The sequence below is a fragment of the Peromyscus eremicus genome, chromosome 9, assembly GCF_949786415.1.
Source record: "Peromyscus eremicus chromosome 9, PerEre_H2_v1, whole genome shotgun sequence".
Classification (NCBI taxonomy): domain Eukaryota; kingdom Metazoa; phylum Chordata; class Mammalia; order Rodentia; family Cricetidae; genus Peromyscus; species Peromyscus eremicus.
Window position 1 is genome coordinate 108,083,411 of NC_081425.1, and position 20,919 is coordinate 108,104,329.

Genomic DNA, 20,919 nt, shown 5'->3' on the forward strand with positions numbered 1-20,919 from the left:
GATCTAGATTTGTGGGGGGCGGGGGCTGGTGGGGAGACCTTCTGAGAAGAGTGAGGTTGAACTGAACCCCGAATGACAAACAGGTATTTAAACAGTGACTGGGGGGATGACGGTCAGGCTGGGTCAGATTGTGATGGCCCTGCCACGGGGATACAGAAGCCACGTGGAGAAGCACGTTGCCAGACTAGAACCCAAAGCTGCTAAGGACTGGTGTCGAGATCTCCTCATTTGCTCTGACTGCAGGAGTCAGATCCGGCTAGGTGGCTATCGTACCTCTGCCGTGGGAGAACACTGGCTATGGTGGCCTGAGTTCTGCTGAGCACCAGCCGGCTACTTCAAATCTTCCCTCCTGTGCTGCCTTGGGACTTTGCCCCTCCACCATGGAAAGGCATCTCCTCCATCACTGCCAGGAGCCCCAACTGCAGCCCCACTTCTCAGCAAACAGGGTTGAGGTGGCTGTAACGACCAGAGGCCAGCAGACACTAGAACCGTTACTGATGCGCTGCTCTGTGCTCAGCACACAGGCGGCCTGGGGAGGCAGAGGGTAAAAACTGTGTGCATTCTGGACTTGCCTCGCCCCGCCTACCATTCTGGAGTCTGTTTTATCCATGACGTCCCTCTTCTGAGAGCTAATGGCCACGGGAGGTGTCCACATCCTGTACAGGAAGAAGCATTGTTTGGCTTGACACTAAGGGAGGTGGCCGTATTCAAATCCATCCATCTTCCAAGCCACACTTAATAAAAAAAATACGACTGAGCTTTGAGTCCTTAGTAGAAGCCTGGATCTCTTTGACACACTCTGGGACACTACCTCCCTAAGCCAAAAGAGCAACGTGGACTGGCTTGACCTTCATTGAGCACCCTTCCACATGGTACCTCTAACCTTCCTCCATCCCATGGACCTGGCTTTCAGACATGGAGTCACAATAGGATCTCTGTTAGAGACCCAGCACCCAGCATTGGGCTGAAGCTCAGCCTCGTATTTCTGACTAAGAGCATGTTACAGCCATGAAGAAACAGCCGTGTCACACAGATTAAGGGTCCAAAGACGCCTCTGGCAACCAAGGGAGAGCTCTGTATAACAGTCTAACAGCCTACAAGCTGACTTAAAGCTATCTCAACAGACATGACAAAAAATGACCCCACAGAAATTAGCTAGGCTTTCATTTGAGTAAATTAGGGTTAGGAAGTAAGGAATCATTTGTACAGAAACAAGATTAGGATGAGCAGTAGGTTCTAGGAAACCCTACTTAAATGACGAATCCTATACACAGAGACTGAGCTAGCTCTGACACTAGGCTGCCTCTAACAAATGGTTCCACATGTTCAGAGCAGCTCAGGCCCTGTGGCTGGCAACAGCTGGAAGAGGTCAGCCTATTCCTCTTTGAGAAAGCTCTTCTCTTCTCTTCCTGGTCCTAGCCAAGAAACATTGCTCTGGGTCCTTGATAACACAGGGGAGTGCTCAGCTTGACAGCATCTCCTCCATACAAGGAGATCTGAAATGGGACAGGAAAGACATGCATCTCAGCCCAAGCCAATGCACTGGAATTAAGACAGACACACACAGACACGAGAGAGAGAGAGAGAGAGAGAGAGAGAGAGAGAGAGAGAGAGAGAGAGAGAGAGAGAGAGAGAGAGAGAGAGAGAGAGAGAATTTTCCCAAAGACACAACCATAAGGCCCCTGGGTGTGTGGAGAAGTAAAGAGCAACGGATGAATGGAGAGTCAGCCTCACACAGATCCCCACACTGCATTATTCATGGCTCCTTCTACTTCTCAGCAGTATGGAAGTGGCTGTTTCTTAGGTCATGAGAAAGTAGGGGTCTTGCTCATATCCTTGTACAGTAGCTAAAGAACAGCACCCACAACCACCTCAAAGAGGCTTGAGGAAGATACACTGTCTCCCAGCTATATTCCTCTGCTGACTCTGAGAAGATGCTTGCAATCTGGGAGCCTCATGCTTCATGAGCAGCACCTGCTAGCTAGCAGGAAAGAGGAAGTCCATTGCTCTGGGAGGAAGAACACTGTCGTCCTTTATTCATTTCCACATGGTTGTTCACAAGCACCCACTGGCCACACGAATAAGCCCAATATCAGAATAGATTTATCTGGCGAGTGGAAGGAAGAAGAAGCTGTAGGAGGATTGCTAAGTTGGCCTTGAAGCTCCAACTCTGCCTACCTGCCTGGAGACAGAGAGGATTAAGTAATTAGGTAATATTTATAAAGTGTGAAAACGACTGACAGCCCCTGGCACCTGCTACCAGAATTGGCTCAATACTCCCAACCGAGCACAGACAGCAGTGGTGCCTGGGAACATCTTGACTCCAGCCAGCACCTGCCAGCCAAAGCTCTTCCTCTCCGTGCTGCAAGGGTGATCTCCGAGACAGTGAAGCAAGCTCTCTCTTCAGGGTTGCTTTGAAATGAAAATTCAGGAGGATTCTGTCTATGGTAGAAGAAGCCTCTTGGGCTGCAGGTTCTGGGAAGGATGCAGATCCATCCTATAAATGCATGGTTATGCTCTTGCCATGAGAGAACCTAGCCTGGATAGATGGTAATGCCCACGTGGTATATACCATCCACCCACCCATCCACCCACACATCCATCCACCCATCCATCCACCCACCCATTCATCCTTCCTTCCTTCCTTCCTTCCTTCCTTCCTTCCCTTCCTTCCTTCCATCCATCCATCCATCCATCCATCCATCCACTCTCTTTACTGAAGAATAAGCAATGATCACAGTGCTACCTCCCCAAGAGACAGAGTCTCACCACATCATGGTACCCATAGGGTAGTAGAAGAACAAGATATTCTAAAAACAAATGTCAGTAGTGGTAAGTGCTGTAAGGGAAAAGTATGGGCGTCCTCTCAAATGACCAGACCAAAGCAGCCAAGAGACTTCCCTTGGAAGGACACCTTAGGCAGAATTGTGACGGCTGAGAAGAATGAGTTAGGTGCAGAGGGAGGTCAAGTGTCCCGGAGGCAGAAGGAGCTGGCTGCTGGGGCTGGAGCATGCCAGTGAGCTGATGCCAAAGGAAGTGACATGCAAGACAGGTCTGGGGAGGGAACGGGATTCAGAGATCATGGTGTCTACGTTTCTCTTCCTGTTGTTGTGATGAGACACTCTGATAAAGGTAATTTAAGGGAGACAGGACTTATTTTAGCCCACAGTTTAAGGTACAATCCATCATGGCTGGGAAGTCAAGGTAGCTGGAGCTTGAAGACTTAGTGACGTCATACCAAGGGTCAGGAAACAGGGTGGTGGATGCCATGTTCTCAGCTCACTTCCTCCTCTTTATTCAGCCTAAGCCTCAAGTCCAGAGATGGGTCTTCCCATGTCAGTTAAGGCAACAAAGATGATTCTCTACAGGCACGCCCAGAGGCCCATCTCCTAGCTGATTATATAGTCTGTCAAGCTGACACTAACCATCACACACAGAAACTATAACCTCCCCAGAGAGGTTTCGACACTTGCAAACAGCCCGGCTTCACACTTCTTCCAGGAGGCATAACCCCTACTTCTGAAATGTGAGCTCTATGTCACAGAAAAAATGTACACAGGACTCTGGGCTCACCCACAGACTGGAAAGTACAATTATTTGCAGAGAATGTTCCGTATCTCAGACTGTGTATTATCTGTCCCACAGACTGCCACATTAAAAGGCCATAGGCTGTCAAGGGGTATGATGACTGCATCCAAGAACAAATTTGCAGCCTTAGGACCTGAGCCTTGCTTGCTACACCCCCAAGCCTGATTTCTAACGCTGCCCTCGGCTGTCCCATGAGCCAGTGGACAGTGAACGGCCGTGTACCTGTGACAGCACTGGCTACCGTGGGAGGCTCCACTTATTTAAATAGTCCCAGGCGAAGTGGGCACGCTGGCTTCCTAGGGGTTGACTCTGTGACCAGGGCCTTAGTGGCTCGTACCAGGAGGACCCAAGGTAAGCTGGCAAGCAGGAACCACTAAGCACATGATGGCGATGATGAGGTGCTTTGTGGTGGTTGGTTTTAAATGGCATCTTGCTACAACTCAGAATCACTGGAACAGGGAAACTTAACTGAGGAATTGTCTACATCAGCTGGTCTGTGGGCATGTCTGTAGAGGATTCTCTTGACTGCCTTAACTGATACAGGCAGACCCACCTGAAAAGTGGACATCTGTGTGTTCCATATATAGGCTACTCAGGTCATGGGTCATGGGGTAGCCATCAGGAGGGCAGTGAATGCAATCTTGTAGAGATCCAGAGGGAAAGCTCAGGAGTATAGAAAGCATCAGGGAACAGTGAACACCCACTGCTTCTGGTAGTGGCCAGATAGAAAAAGATACACGATAAGGACACTTGCTCTTTACTTCCTTGGTCTTTCTACTCACTGCTGAGTTAATTGGTGGTGGTGGTGCTGGAGGTGGTGCTGGTGATGCTGATCCCTTTGCTGGTATTTGAACAGGCTTTTCTGGGTTTCCAGGATGGACTGAGGACCAGTGGCTCTCTAGGAACCCTCCAGGCCAATGGTTCTCAACCATTCTAATTCTGTGACCCTTTAATACAGTTGTGATCCCCAACTGTAAAATTATTTTGTTGTTACTTCATAACTGTAATTTTGCTACTGTTATGAATTGTAATGTAAATATCTGGTATGCAGGATATCTGATCTGCAACTCCCAAAGTGGTCATGACTTACAGGTTGAGAACCGCTGCTCTAGGCCTTGGCACCAGATTGGAACAGTTGAATGGACAAAACAGCTGTGTGAACTAAGCAACTGTGTCTGCCTCTCGGTGTGGGACAGCTGCTGTTGGACTGTTTCAATCACATTGTGTGAGCTGGTTTATAAAAGCTTTTTATCTATCTCTATCTATCCATCATCTCTATCTATCTATCTATCTATCTACCTACCTACCTACCTACCTACCTACCTACCTACCTACCTATCTATCCACTCTATCAGTCCTGTCTCTCTAAGAATCCTGACTACTACAATGTTGCATAAGAAGATCTTAGTCTCCTGTGTCCTGCTTTGTCTTACCACCTCCTGGCTGTGAACTCGTGTGTAAGGCACTGATTCTAGCTGTTAAGACTCCCTCCTCTTAAACAGCTGCTACAACACTCACCCAACTCAGCCTCCATCCAAATGCTGAAGGCAGCTCCTGTGGGACACCACCCCATCCCTACCTGGACACTTCTAACTCCTGATCATGTCACCTGACCTAGAACATTCCATGGAGCCTTCTGCTGGTCTTGTGGACTCTACTGCAAGTCCTCTGCAAACATTCTTTACATGACAGCCTAAATGAGAGGCTCGCACACCTGTTCATATCACTGTACCCGAGCTGTGAAAATGCGATCACCACCCCCCAGCAACGCTCCTGACTTGGCAAAGGTCCATCTCCCCTGCCCTTCGTCTAATCTTGCTTCTTCTTTGTTCACTGTTCCATGATGCTTCCTGTACCCAAGGGGCTTTGCAAATCACCTTCCCCTCTAGATCTCTTGAGGATTCCCTTCCAGTCCTCCAGTGGCTCACTCCATAATCAGGGCGTTGGTAGTCTACCCATGGATCACCCAAGATAGCCTGGCAGAACAGACAACACCAAGCACAGAAGAATGATGGACTGCCCTGCTCAAGGAAACTTCTTCCCCACTGCCTCCCCGACTCTTAGGACACGATCTGGTTTCCTATAAAACCAGTTACTCTTGGGCATGGCAGCCTGTGCTTGCCTCGTCACCTTTCTTCCATTCACAATGTCAAATGTGTACATGTCTGTCTGTCTGTCTATGTGTAAGTAGGGAGGGTGTGTGGGGGGAGGCAGTGGTGGGATGGGGGGTATATGTGCACATGGAGGCAAGAGGTCAACATCTGGTTATCTTCTTTTATCAACTACGATTTTGAAACAAGGTCTCTCACTGAACCTGGAGCCCACCAACTTTGGTGATGCTGACCAACCAATGAGCTCTAGGAGTCCTGTGCCTCTACTTCTCTGTGCAGTGATTTTATACACACACGCACATGCACACGCACGCACGCACGCACGCACGCACGCACGCACGCACGCGCGCGCGCCACCGCAGCTGGCCTTTACGTGGGTGCTATGGATCTGAACCTAGGCCTGCCTTCATGTTGGCAATGAAAGCCAACATGCTCACCTTCACTTCTAGTGCCTAGATGTTCACAGTGGATACTCAGCAGGTATGTGGTCAGTCCTGGCTAAAGGCATTTTGAAAATCAAATAAAACATATGTGAGTGTCAAGAGGCCAGCCCAGCATCTGGCACCACCAAGCTCTTCCTGGGCACAGATACTCTTCTTGGTAAACTTTTCAAAGGCAGCTGAAGATACACATGAAGATAAACCTCCTGGTGGCAAACAGCAAGTGAAACAGGCAATGTCAGCTGTAGTTTGAGTGTGGCTTGTCTCCGCCAAAACCCATGCTGAGGCCTGGTCCTCAGTGAGACACACAATGGCACGAAGTGGCGGTGAGGACTCAGGAGGGAGAGGCTCCCCCTCCATAAGAAACCAGTGCAGCTCCCTGGGGAATCGATGAGTTGTCAGGGAAGCTGGCTGGTAGACGGCAGACCAGTTCCGTCCCCTCTCTTCTCAGCACAGCCTCATCCTTTGCTGCCAACACTGGTGCTTCCTGTCCCTTACCAGACACTGGGCAGATCCCAAACAAGCCTTGCTGTTTGTAAACAAATTACTGGGTCTCGGGTACTGTGCTGTCGCAACAGGAAACAGATGATATGACATGTCTGCAGAACACGAACACCATGTCAAGCAAAAAAAAAAAAAAAAAGGCAATCTACACAACCATATATGAGGGGAACCGTGAGATGTCAGACACTTAAAAATGTTTGGTCCTGGGTGTTTTAAACCAGGCCTATATCTTGCCTTCCTCTTATCTGCTGCCAGGTTAGATCTCAGCCCTCTGCGAACCTGCCTGGAACGGACGCTTTGCTTCAGTGTGTACCTGCCCGAGAGTTTCTGAAGTGACAAGACAACTTTGCAGAAGCGTTCCTGAGAGGAGCAGCTGTCTACATAGGAATGAAACATTCCTATCAGATAATAAGATAAAGTAATTGTAGCTCATTAATGTGGTATGTGGAGATGACTGAACTGAAAATAGAACAACATTAATATTTTCTCCCAAAATAGCACAAAACCAACATTTCAATATCAAACTCTTTCTGCAGCAATCATGGATTTACATCTTTGTTTGCTCATTTTGGTGGAAAATGTGATGTTCTGCCTCAGTGTGTTCTGGTTTCAAACCAGCTGGTTACTTGTGAATATGTCCTGTACAGCCACTTTAACCAAAACAGGCCGCCATCTTTGGTACCAAGGTTGCTGTTGAAAAGGACATCCCACAGCCCCCTTTCTATAAACCAAGGCACGAGTCTGCGACACTAAGGGTACACAGGCAGCCAGTGTCCGCTCTATTTCCTTGTTTTATTACATTATACAGTGTCACTTTAATTAAGCCATCAAATCAAATTATCAGATCAAGTGGCTTCGATTCCACTGCGGGTTGAACAGGTTTCGTTAAATTAATAAACCATATGTTTTGTGTTGTTGGAAGCAAAGTTATTTTTCTTCAACCACCATTCCAAATTTCTTCACAATAGCCAGTATTCAGCACTTAATCAGAGGATGCTCCTTCATGTGCCCAGGATGAGCTAAAGAATCACCAAAATGACAGGTCATTAAATCCTAAAGTCTATCCAAGTTATTTACAGACAAAGGGCAGAGTAGCAAATTGGATGTCCCTTGAACAACTCCCTGAGCCTAAATATTGTTTCTGTTTTCTGGAACCAAGGTTTTATGTTTTTATGGATGGCATCCATTATGTCTTTCTTGAGCAACAAAGCAGGATTCGGATGAGCATTCCTCCCCTTTTCTTTGGTGCCCTGCAAGACCATGCTTCTTGGGCTGGGGCAGTAGGAGACTGCATTCTGTTGTCTCCCTGCAGCTGCAACCAACCATCCGGACAGAGGAATGATGAAGGTGGAGATGGGCACCTTGCCTTGGCACCCAACCAGCACTGTTCTCATTGAAGTTCACAGCCATGGGACCAGACACAAAGAGGAGCGACATGCACTCAACTGAGGCTCTAGTTTTACCTCTGATGGAAAGATGGTCAGGTTCTAAGTTGAAATAGTGAGAAGCCGACAACCAGGTTCATAAATCTCTAAATAGAATGTAAAAACCAAACAAGTCATAGTCACTACTACCACCACTGGTGGGGAGGTGACGGGATGGAACACCTGTGTCTTGTGCATTTTCTGCACACCCTCTACCATTAAGCTGTATCCTTAATCACACCACAACTGTTGAGATATTCAATATTTACCTTTAAAAAAACATATGCTTTCTCCATCTTACTGTGGCATATTTCCTAGAGCAGGGGGCAAAACTAGGTTTCCAGGACAACTCTGTTCTGGACTCATTTGTGCTAAATAAAGTGTCACTGGAGGACACTAACTATGCCCACTCATTTGGGTATTGGTATAAAGTGTCACTGGAGGGCACTATCTATGCCCATTCATTTGGGTGTTGGTATTGGCTCCTTCCATGGATCAATGGCAGACTTGAGCAGTTATAACAGGAGTCACGTGGCCTGCAGTCAAGAGTATTCACTATCTGACACCCAACCAGACAAGTTTAACAATGACTCCTGACTTACATGATTAATTTTTCTTTCTTCTGTAACAATATGTAACAAATGCATAAAACATCGTATCTTTCTGGAGGACCTAGAGCTTCTGAAGGTGAGCTGCTAAGAATGCCAACCAGACACACTTTGTCTTCTGCGAACCATCACGAGCTTTCAGCACACCACACTACTCTTGGAGGATCTAGATTTTGCGGATGAATGGAAAAAGGAAAGACTCTTCTTTGCACTGCATCTTTCCTGGTATCCCTAAGTCCAAGCACATCAGCTCCTGGGGCTGCCTGGTGACTGTGAGCATGTGGTGATGTGGCTTCTGCCGTGACACTAGTGAATAGAGCAGCTGTCTCCAGAGAAACAGAGGGGCATTTTGCCAGGTAAAATGTCACAGCATGTACATGTAAAAATAAAACATAGCTATCCTTAGTTATTTTGAAAACAAAATCCAAAGGGAAATTACTTTAGCTCCATTAGTGTGGCCAAAATACAAAAGATGCACAGTAACCAGTGTTGGCAAGGATGTGAAGACATTGTATTCACTCCATACACTATGAATGAGAATGTGAATGGGTGTTGCCACTGTGGAAAATGTAAGGCTGGTCCTACCAACTACACAACTAGAGATCTGGTATTAATGGGCAGTTCTATGCCTGAGTCTATCTAAAGGAGCTGAAAGCATATGCCAACACAAAGACTTAAATCCAGATGTGAATCCAGATGTGAGAGTAGCAACATTCCAATAACTCGACAGTGGAAAGCTCCAAACATCCAGCAAGCAATACATGAATAAACAAACTGTAACATGGCTACACAGTGCTATGTTATCTGACCGTATCACAATATTCATTTCTGACTCCTGCTCCAACAAATCTTATATAAAGTGAAAGAAGCCAGAGATACTCTGCGATCTACTGATATGAACTGTCCACAATAGGCCAATCTAGACTGACAGGAAGAAAATTTGTGGTTACTGGGGGAGAGGAAGGGTGAGTGCGGAAATTATGGAAAGAGTAGTAGCTAGAGGGGTGTTGTTCTTTAGAACGAGGAAAGTGTTCTAGAAATAGACAGCAGAGATGACCATTCAACTTGCCGTCCACATTAAGGCCACTGAAGTGGACACCTAATGATAATAAACTTCGTGGTATATTAATTAAATCTCAATAAAGCTATTATTAAAAACAAACAGGAGCTGGAGAGAGGGATCAGTGGTTAAGAGCACTGACTGATCGTGAAAAGGACCCAGGTTCAACTCCCAGCAGCCACATGGTGGCTCTCAACCACCTGCCAACTCCAGTTCCAGGGGACTTGACGCCCTCTTCTGGGCTCTATGGTCACCTGCATACACGTGGTACACATACAGGCAGGTAGTGAGTGGGCATCCACGGTGAAGGAAGTGTCCTAAAACTGGGCTGCAATGACTGTTGTGTAGCGATGAATCCACTAAAAATAATCAAACTGCACCTTACAGGGGTGGGACTGACATGTAAATCTCACCTAAATTTTTGTAAAAGTTGGGAGAGAAAAAAGAACTGGAGTGCTGGGGTGAGGCTCAGCAGTAGAGAACTTGCTTAGCATGTACGAGGCTCTGGATTTAATCTCCAGCATCTCAGAGTGCAAAGATTAAATAAATAAATAGGAATAGCTCCCACACTGTGGCCAAAAGAGTAAAGAATGAATACAGTCACTCTAGGAAACTGACAATGTCTAAGCGAAGCTGCACAGTGGAGGATGTGGTCTGACCTTCAGACGACAGACAGTGTCTATACGGTCACTAAGAAGCATGACGTTTCCATTCTCACTGGAACTTAGAAATAGATCGTGTAATCCTGTATAAGAAAGTACTTTCTGGACTAGTCACACATGGAATATAGTCTTCAGAATGAACAAACCACTACTCCATGTAACACTCTCAACACCAGGTGGAGTAGAGCATGAAGGAGGCTAGTCACAAGCACACGAGGGCAACAGCACTCTCTGGTAGTGGTTACCAGGGGACTCCACATCTGAAAGGGCATGGCGACCATCCTTTGACAGTGGGGATGTTAGCTCCTTGATCTGAGTTCTTGTTACTCAGGTGCATTTAATTGTGGAAATTCGTCAAGCTGTACTCACATTTCATGCATATCTTTACAGTTGTGCAGCACCGCATTTCCAGTGAGTTCAAGGCTCTTGTGCTAAAATATGCTGCTTTGGACTTCAAACTGAGTGCACCTATGGGGTGCATCTTGGGGGTCACAGATCTCCTCCCAGAAACTCACTAGCTAGGGAAGAGCCACCTGTACCGAAGGAGAGGCTGTGTCCTCTTCTCCTCTCTTCTCTATGAGGAAGATTCTAGACCTGGTTTACATTCTTGCTTCTCCTTTATATAGTGGCCTAGTACATGTACTTCATTTTTAGACCTGTCTTCTACTCATCTGTCTACTGCGTCAGTATGTGGCAGGAGAGAAGGGCTGGATAAAGAGATAGCAAGACTAACACAGAAGTCAGCTGGCAGGAAGCCTGGAGACCCCCCCCCCACCACCACCACCAGAGTCACACAGGGAGAGCAGAACATGGGCAAAGAAAGTCACATTTCTGAACATGGAAAGAGATGGGTGCTATGTAAATGACACAAAGAGGGTCAAGGCAATGTGGGCAACATGTTCGGGTCTCAGTGCTGTTCCCTCTCTAGCCCACATCCATTCCAAGGAGTGCCTTTTTCTTCCTTAATTAACACCCTCCATATCCATCACTATCCCTGTGGCCTGGTCCAATGCTTTCTTCTACAATATAAGAACCTGGAAGTTTCCACATGGACTCAGACCCACACCTACGACAAGGGTTTCCACAAGTGCCCATGGACTCACTCAGACCCACGCCTACAACAAGGGTGCCCATGGACTCAGACCCACGCCTACGACAAGGGTGCCCATGGACTCACTCAGACCTACGCCTACGACAAGGGTTTTATACTGATTCAGTTATCAAACACTAAGGTAGGAAAGGGAGTGATTTCACTTTTCTACAATGCTGAAAATCCAAACAGGATTGCAGAGTTCTCTCCCTCCCTCCCCCTCTCTCTCTCCCTCCCCCACTCTCTCCCTCCCTCCCCTCCACTATCTCCCTCCCTCCTCCCTCCCTCCCCCACTCTCTCTCTCCCTCCCTCCCTCCTCCCTCCCCTACTCTCTCCCTCCCTCCCCCACTCTCTCTCCCTTCCTCCCCCTCTCTCCCTCCCCCCTCCCCTCTCTCTCTCCTTATGACCCCTCTAGAAATAGCAGACATCCTTTTAATAATTACACATTTTAAGAGTTAAGAGCGGACATGATCTGCAGTAAGCTTTGGAGAACGAGAAACTGACTGTCCACAGCCCTATTTAAGTCTTGGGCCACATTCAGTGGAGGGCCTTGTCCACACTGACACTTAAGTGAAGGAAGACCACCAGCCTCTAACTTTCTTAGATGACAGATGCCACACATCCTTTTTGCACAGCTTATCTGTCACTCACTCAGCCGCTCAGCCCACTTTCCAGGGAAGAGCTTTGTTACTGTGGGGTTCTCAGCATTTCCGAGCTAGCAGATTGCTCTTGATCCAGATTTCACATCCCTTGCATGACCTCTGTACAGATTTCTCACAAAGAGAGAACCCTAAGGAGGTCTCCTTTCCCAAGACTCTCTTGGGAAAAAGCCTTCAAGTCCAGTTATTTTTAGCCAAGTTTAAAAGGTTAGCCCAAGTGAGGATTTTTAATACCGATCCAACCCTGAGGCATCTCATAGGTTTGTGAGCATCTTAATTGTCCTGCTTCCTACAGGAAATGAGCTTGACCTGAATCTCAAGCCTTTCATGAGCACGCCTGGACAGAGCAGTGCCCTACACTAAACCACAGACAGACAAGTCAGAACCCTACACATTCCTGCTCCTGCTGCCTACACTCGTGCTAAGTCTTGCTCTGACATTAGGTAAATGCTCTGCCACAGGCTGCATCCTGCTCTTCCCTGTGTTTCCTTTCTGCTCCTTTTTAGGTTTAGGAGCTTGGAAAACAGGCTCATTACTATTATCCAAGTACAGGTGTTGTGGACTATAATCTCATTCTTCTGGACCTGAAAAGCTCATGTGCTAATAATGGAGGTGGGGACATTCTTGGAACAAGCTCCCCCTGTCACTTACCACACCACACAGAACACAGTCTGCTTTTCCTGTTGACAAAGCATGTGAGTTCCTCCTATGCCACCTAAACATACAACTCCAAAGGAAGAGAGCACTCGGTTGAGAAGGAGCTGCGTCATGACACCAAGGCCAACATTTCTGTTTCCACCTCTCCCAGGACTAGGGCTTTGATCACACATACTTCTCCACACGGTTCTGAAGAAGCAACTCATAATTGGAAGTGATTTATAAACAAACAACAACAACAAAAACAAGGGTAAAAGGGAGAGCAAGGGTCCCTGGGGTTGGAACTCATGTTCAGTTCACATGAGAATACAGAAATGGAGTAAGATGCCAGCAAGTGAGCTCACATACTTAGCAGACACCAGCACTAAACTCGTCAACAGGAATGCTGCACGGAGTACTTCAAAGATGCTGGTGTTTCAGCTAAGAGAAAATCCTGATCGATACAGAGAAATGCCTGAAAGGTAGGACAGGGCTGGGGACATGGCTCAGTGGGAGAGCAAGCACTTCAACCTAACAGGCACAAATCCTTGGGTTCCATACTCAGCACTGCATAACCAAAGGGCATGGTGGCACACGTTTACGATTTCAGCCCTTAGGAGCTGGAGGGGGAAGATGAGGAGTTCAAGGTCACCTCTGCCTGCATAGCAAACTTGAGGCCAGCTTGGGCTACCTGAGACCCTGCCTCAAAAAAACCAAACAACAACAATAAAACACACAAGGAAGGCAAGAGTTTGATTAAATAAGAGTTTCATTTAGACATTACTAATTAGTTTGGAAGTATGAAATGAAAATAGAGAATGACTGATCTATTCCTGCTAGTCAAAGGGGCAATTTTAAACAACCCAACCAAAATTATCCACACATCATTTCTATTTATTGTCTAGACAAATTTCTTTTCACAGAGAAACATATGCTCTTAACAACAAGTCACAACTCTTGGCTGACTTTGAACTGTGCCTCTGTGTGTGTGTGTGTGTGTGTGTGTGTGTGTGTGTGTGTGTGTGTGTAGAGGTTGACATCAGGTGTCTCCCTCAATTTTTCTCTATATTAGTTTTTGAGACAGGGTCTATCACTGAACCTAGAGCTCACTGATTGGAAATACTGGCTGGTCAATGAGCTCTGGGCATTCTACATGTCTTTGTACCCCACAGCCACTCCCAGAACTAGGTTACAGATGCATGGTACTAAGCCTGGCTTTTATGTGGGTCTGAGGATCCAAATCCATGTCTTCATTCCCTTTATAATTTAAAATCATCTATGATGAGAAACCTTCCCCCTCCAGGCTAGAGGACTCAATCAAAATTTACCTTTAGAGGCTTCTGTCCCTAGTGGGTTGTCCAAGAAGTCGGCTAGGTCATGGTTCCAGGCATCTCGGACAGCGGACTTCGACACCACTCTGTCATTCAGAGCCTGCTGTGGTCGGAAGTTGTTTCTCAGGTACTCTACTGACTTGACATGGTCTTGCTGCTCCGTGGTGAAGATGGAATAAAAAGCCTCAAGCTGAACAAAGAACCAGAGAGAGGAGGAGAAAAACTCAATTAGTAAAGCTATATGATCCAAAGGATATGGGTGATCAGAACACAAAGTGGCAAGTGGCCAGGCCAAGGCTGATCACCGAGTAGTAGGTTGCCTTCCAGAACCACCACCAGGGGTTGCATCTGTCTTGACCACTAATTGGGGCTGTTCTCAGCTGCAGGTGGGGTAGGGCTCTCAGACCATGTGCTTTCTGTAGATCTTCCCAGCAATACTTTTAGTACTATGGGAAGAGCACAGACTTATGACGAGTCCTGGAAGTAAACTGCCTAGGTATGAACTAGAGGCCCTGCACACACGACTTCCCCACACTCTCCTTCCGTAAAATGGTGGTAATCATAATAGTGTTTACCTAGTAAGGTTTGAGCAACAGGACCAACGATAAAACACTTCATCCACGTAGAACATTCAAAGTACACACTAACAGCTTAAGAAATAGTACTAACTTAATTCTTATAAACAAGCCTCTGTGGATGTACTACAAACCAAATTCAGCCACATCATGACAATGCTCAGTGCTAAATGTGTGGTAAGTTCAATCGCCCAGTTCTAAACTTAGCAGATAGTTGTCTAGTCACAGACAAACGACTCAAGCTCTCTAAAAACGCAAGCTTCCTTATCAGTGAAATGCCTATAAATGTAGGGTTCTGAGAAGATGGAATCTATGTGGGTCATCCAGACCACAACAGGTGTTTAAAGAAGATCAGCTGCTGTCACGATCACTATGAAGAAACATCTTCCACAAGAACACTGATGAAACTTTTTAAGAAAAGAAAAAAAAATCAGCATCCCACAATCATATCCTGACCATCAAGATGGATTCTTTGTAGCCTGCAGCACTGTGTCATTAAGAAAGGTCATTCTTCTGCGGGTGAGGATGGAGCACTGACTGGCTGTCACAATAGCTCTCATCAGAACACAAAGATAATCTTGTCACCAAAGAAAGGGCAGAAAAGCAGAGGAAACTATTGCAGGCTTCAGGGAGCTAGGGAGCTGGCCATCAATACTAGTATATAAAAACTTTTAAATTATCAATACTATCTGGATTTTTGCAGATTCTGAGTTGGGGGTCATCTTCAGGCCTGGATCAACACTCAGTTCAGACAATGACCCAGAAAATGACCAGCTTGAGGCTTCCTTCCTTTTCATGAGAAAGGGATGCAGTTCTAGAGCGATTCCAGCCAAGTAAAATCATTCACTAGACTGCTGATGCTGTGAAGATATGAACCACTGAGCTGGAAACAATTAAAGGGGCTAAAAGCCCCCCAGCCCACTAGCTTGACATGATGACCAAAATCAGACACACACACACACACACACACACACACACACACACAGAGAGAGAGAGACAGACAGAGACAGAGACAGAGAGACAGAGAGAGACAGAGAGACAGACAGAGACAGAGAGAGACAGAGAGTGCGCACAGGTTTCCGATTTTCTCAGAGGAAATGACTTCCTAAAACTTTATGAAAGGAATTAACAAAGACCCTCTAGAGATGGTCCAGGTAAAGAACGATCAAAATGATTAAAAGTTGGAGAATAAACCCTGTGAGGAAAATAGAAAGGCCATAAGAGAATTGTTTGGCCTGAAGAAAGGGTGAGGGAGGCACAATTTGATTAAAGGCCTTGTAGAAGATGCTGATCAGCTACTCTCCATGTCCACTGAAGGCCAAATAAAAATGGCTTAAATAAAAGCCACAGAAATGTGAGCTGAATAAAGGGAAGGATTTCTTCACATTCAGGGTGGGGTTTTTTTTTTGTTGTTGTTTGCTTTTTGTTTTTTTGGTTTTTTTTAACATGTACTGGGCTGTCACATAGAAGTCAGACAGGAAGTCTTCTGGAAGAGAGTAGTCTGGCCAGAGAGCCATTAAGCTTTGAAGAGCCAAAGAGAAGAACCTGGGATACTCTCAGCAATACAGTATCACGCCTTGTTTATTCTCTAGACTATGTGCTTCCTTCTCGGCTAGCACTTAGTTCTAAAAAGTTTACTTCTGAAGCCTCAGTAAAGAATTAGTCACATAACTGTAAAAAGAGGCAGGTTGTGAATTAAACACAAAAGTGCCTCCGTTTAAATTGCATCCACAGCTTAATGACACTCTATGGCTTAAAAGCTCAAGATGCTTCCTTGTCATTAACTCAACTCGCCTGGCTGACTCTGAGGGAAGGGTGTGATGGTTCTGAGTGAACTGATGACCTGAATGATATTATATTGTCAACTGGATCATAGTTTCCCTTGACAACCACACCAAAGGGTTCACACGGGAGGACAGGCCGAGCAGGCTTATCAAACGCCTTTAGGAGGTTGGCAGCGTTCCCTGAAGGCTGTCATGCCTCTAAAAGGATGGAAATTGCCGGTGGCCCATCCCTTTGGCAATAATGGCCACAGTTGGTGACAGAGCAGAAACCTCCCTGATTCTTGGATTAGGGAAAAGTCTACCTTCTTCATTTGCCAGTAGAACTCATGACCTTCACATCCAAAGCCCAGAAGAGGAGGAGCTATATGACATGGCAGTCTAAATGCCAGACCACAGGACCAACCAGACAGACATGCCTCTCTGAGCCTTCGACCAGTGTGCATATTTGATGCTCGATTTGTTGGAACCTTCCATATCTGGTTAGAAGTGACACAGTGATCCTTTAAATTGTACACTGGGGCTCTGGAGAGATGACTCAGCAGTTATGACACCAGCTACCCTTGCAGAAGACCAAGGTTTGGATCCTAGCACCCACATACAAGCTCACAACCATCTACAATCAAGTTCCAGGGGATCCAACACCTTCTTCTGCCCTCTATGAGCACCAGGCACGCGTGTGGTGTATACACATACACACAAGCAAAACATTCATACACATAAGATAAAAATAAATCCCAAATAAAACAACCGCACACTCCATCATGCTACAGCTCTGGTTGCATACCACCCCAGTCTCCCACTCTTGATGATCTGGCCTGTGCCTTGCTTGCCATCTTGAAAGCTCTCACTCTTAATACTTGGGTCCAAACTTCTGTTTTCAGAGACTGCCTGACGAAGGTGTGGTCTTGGCCATCCTACTTGCTCTTCCTATTTTTGTGTGTATTGTGTGTATGTATAAATGTATACGAATGTATGTCTATGTGCAGGCAAATGTGGAGACCAGCAGTTAATGGAAGGAGCCTTCACTGATCACCCTCCACTTTACTTTTTGAGAAGGCATCTCTCACTAACCTGGAGGTTACCAATTCTGCTAGACTGGCTGGCACCAGTGCTCAGCGATCCCCCATCTCTGCTGGGATTACAGTCATGGTGCTGCTCTATCTGGCTTCTTTAGAGGTTACGGGGGAATCCAAGCTCAGGTCCTCATGCTTTCAAACACTTCACTGAATGAGCTGTCTTCCTAGCTCCCCACATGTTCTGTACTTTTGAGACTTTATAGGACGACAGGGATAACAAAGCTCCTTACCTCATGTGCTTTTTCTAACTCTTTAATGAGTTGCTATATATAAAGTGTTTGAAATAGTTTCTGACACAAGGAAGTACTCAATAAATATTGTTATTACTACAATTATTTTTATTTTATGAAGACTGTAGCTAATGGTCATTGTACTCTGATTACAACAATGTAACATGGCATATCTGCTCTTTCCTCATTCTCTTTATTACTTATTTTGTCAAAATTACTTTATACCAGGCAGTTCATCAAACACTAGAAAACATTGTTTTAAAACTCACTTTTAGCCTAAAAGAATAATATTAATAGCATATTATTATTATTATATTGTGGTGGTTTGAATAAGAATGGCCCCCATAGGCTCACATTTGAATGTTTAATTCCCAGTGGTAGACTTTTAGGAAGGATTGGGAGGTGTGGCTGTCTGTGGTAGAGAAGTTGCATCACTTGGGGTGGGTTTTGAGGTTTCAAAAGCCCATGCCAGGCTCAATGTCTCTTTCTCTCTCTGCCTTAGGCTTGTAGAAAAAATGTAAGTCTTCAGCTAATGCTTCAGTTCCATGCCTGTCTGCCTGATGTCATGCTCCCCACCATTATGACCATGGACTAAGCCCCCGAAGTCCCCAGCTCAAACCTTTCTTTTCATGAGTTGCCTGGGCCATTGTGTCTCTTCACTGCAATAGGACAGTGACTAAGGCAGACACTGACTCCAGCAGCTAAGACTTACCAAGCCCTTACGATATGCAAGCACCATAGAAAAAGTAGCATGTGCTTTGTTACTTAGTCATCAGAGAGGTCCTGTGAGGTTGGGGCCATTGTTACTGTTAGCAGTCAGGAGTTACTGACACCGATTAGGAAGGAAACTGGCCCTTGAGACATTAAATAACATGCCCAGATCACAAAGGGAACAAAGGATGAAGTAAGGACTGAAAACCCATGTCTGAGTCACTCAATTTCTCTCAACCACACCATGTCACACTTAACAGGCCCATAGCATGATTCAGTGAATGAGAAGCCAGCAGTGGAGAAACCCAATGTGGTGAGTTTGTCCCGATCAGTTCCTGTTAGCTAAGTCCAAGGCCAATTGAGGCAGGCTACCCAATATCATCTATTTGTCCTCTTTTGTGTTCCGAAAGGAAGCCACATACAGCCAACAGACTGGCATGAACAAGATGGCCACCAAGGAGAAAAATGCTCTCCACATCCCAAAGCCTTTGCCACTATTCACCTGAGCTATTTCCAGGAGGAGGTAATAAACACATTCGGATTTATCTTAACTTTAATGTAACTAATGAAGTCTTTATCATTTAGTAAAAATAAATGAAAGTTTTTATTTCTATAATATCAAATTGACTTTTTAACTTTTGAAGAGAGTGTGTAAAATACTTCTTTTTTTTTATCCCTGCTTGGGGAGCTGTAATTGCATTTTAACTGTGCTGTTACAAGAACAATTTTAACAATTTTAACCTTGAATCGCAAATGTGCTGGCTGGAAGTGTATATAAATCATTTCAACTTAGTTTTTATTATAAAAGTATTTCAGAGAATAATTAGTTTTTAATCTGTCAGTTTGAATCAAAGGAAAGTTGAAATCTATTCATGCCATGTGTGTGTTGCCAGGGCTCTTGGTCCATAAGATGTCAGGAGGGGACCACTGAGGCTGAAGGGAAGAGATTAGAGAAAATAAAAAATAATAGGATTAGGAGCCATTAAACACTGGCACAATCAGTACTTTAAGAGGTGAGTATACAGCACTGATTTGAAAGACCCGGAGTCCATGCTTAACTCCTAAAACCCAGGGAGCTGCATTAGGAATGAACAGGTTTCATCTCAGGCCCTGGACATGCTTCAGGACTGGCAGGGTGGGCCCTGTGTGTTGCCTCATTACAGAACAGACAGTGACGATGGAATATTAAATACCCAATAACCCTGAGCATCTCAGGTACTTCTGAACCACAGCTGCAAAAAATGTAATCTGAGACTTGTTAGCTAAATGCAAGGCCACGTCCTTCCTGCGGCTCAGGCACTTCTACAGGAAGGCAATTACAGAAAGGCCTTCTACAGAAAGAAATCGCCTTCAGATAATTAACAAGGAAAGCAGTCTCTTTTGGATTAATCATGGCACCTTCACCCCACAATTTAGAACTTTTCTTTCTTCACATGTACTGTACATCACATGGTGTTGGTGAGGACATTTCTGGATACCAGACACACAGTTGTCATGGCCTTAACACTTCAATATCCAGGGGCTATGCATGCTCTTCCATTAGCTAGCCCACACTGAAGTAATAGTTCAGAATACTGGGTAAAACTAATTTACTGCTCTTATATATATTTTTCAATGTGTCCACTATAGAATTGAAACAAAATACATGGTTTTCTTTATTTCTATGGGGCAGAGCTGTCCTTTGGTTATGGAGATCATTTAATAAAGAAGACAGGAAGGCCATCAAGCTGCTTCCTCTCCTGTCAGGCACAAGTCTAGACATTTCACCTTTATTATGTTTTTACAGATGGGAAAACAGAGGCACAAAGTAGAGAAACTTATCTGAGAAATGGAGTCAGGAATGGAACTCACTGTCTGAAGGCAATTAGCCTCCAAAGCATAAGCTCTGAACTCCAGAGACATAGTCTAATTATTCTGACAGACATAAGAACAGTCAAAAGGAGGCAATGCTGATAACCCTGTCCTTTCCGATCTATCTCACTGATAGGGGAAAAAAGGTCAAACATCCAAAGCAGACTAATTAAGACATATTCAGATTTACTGAATATCAGAAAGCATACCCCCAAAAGTCACACTTATTGTAAGAGATAGCTCAGTGGTTGAGCCTTGTTGCTCCTGCAGAAGATTTGGGTTTACTTCCAAGCACCCACATTTCGGCTCACTCTAGTCCATAACTCCAGTTTCAGAAGAGTCAGTGCAGTCTGCAGCCTTCCTCAGGTACCACGAATCATGTTCATGTAGTACATGGACATATGTGTAGGCAAAATATCCATGCACATAAAATTCAAAAATTAAAACAAAATCATGCTGGAGAAAACTATGGGCAATGCCACAGTTGAACCTATAGGAGAAGCCAGTCTGTTGGTGATGGGGCAAAGGAGCATCATTTGTGAGACTCTGCTGCAGAATGAAGGGAATCTTACCAACTGA

General features: G+C 45.5%; 1 protein-coding gene across 2 annotated transcripts in view; it reads right to left on the minus strand.

The window, feature by feature from the left end:
• Ptprg (protein tyrosine phosphatase receptor type G) overlaps window positions 1-20,919 on the minus strand; it is a 701,914-nt gene that overhangs the window by 106,404 nt on the left and 574,591 nt on the right. For both annotated transcript variants that reach the window (XM_059274234.1, XM_059274235.1), the window contains exon 8: window positions 14,111-14,303. In XM_059274234.1, the coding sequence (XP_059130217.1) occupies window positions 14,111-14,303 (193 nt within the window). The remainder of the gene's footprint in view (window positions 1-14,110; window positions 14,304-20,919) is intronic.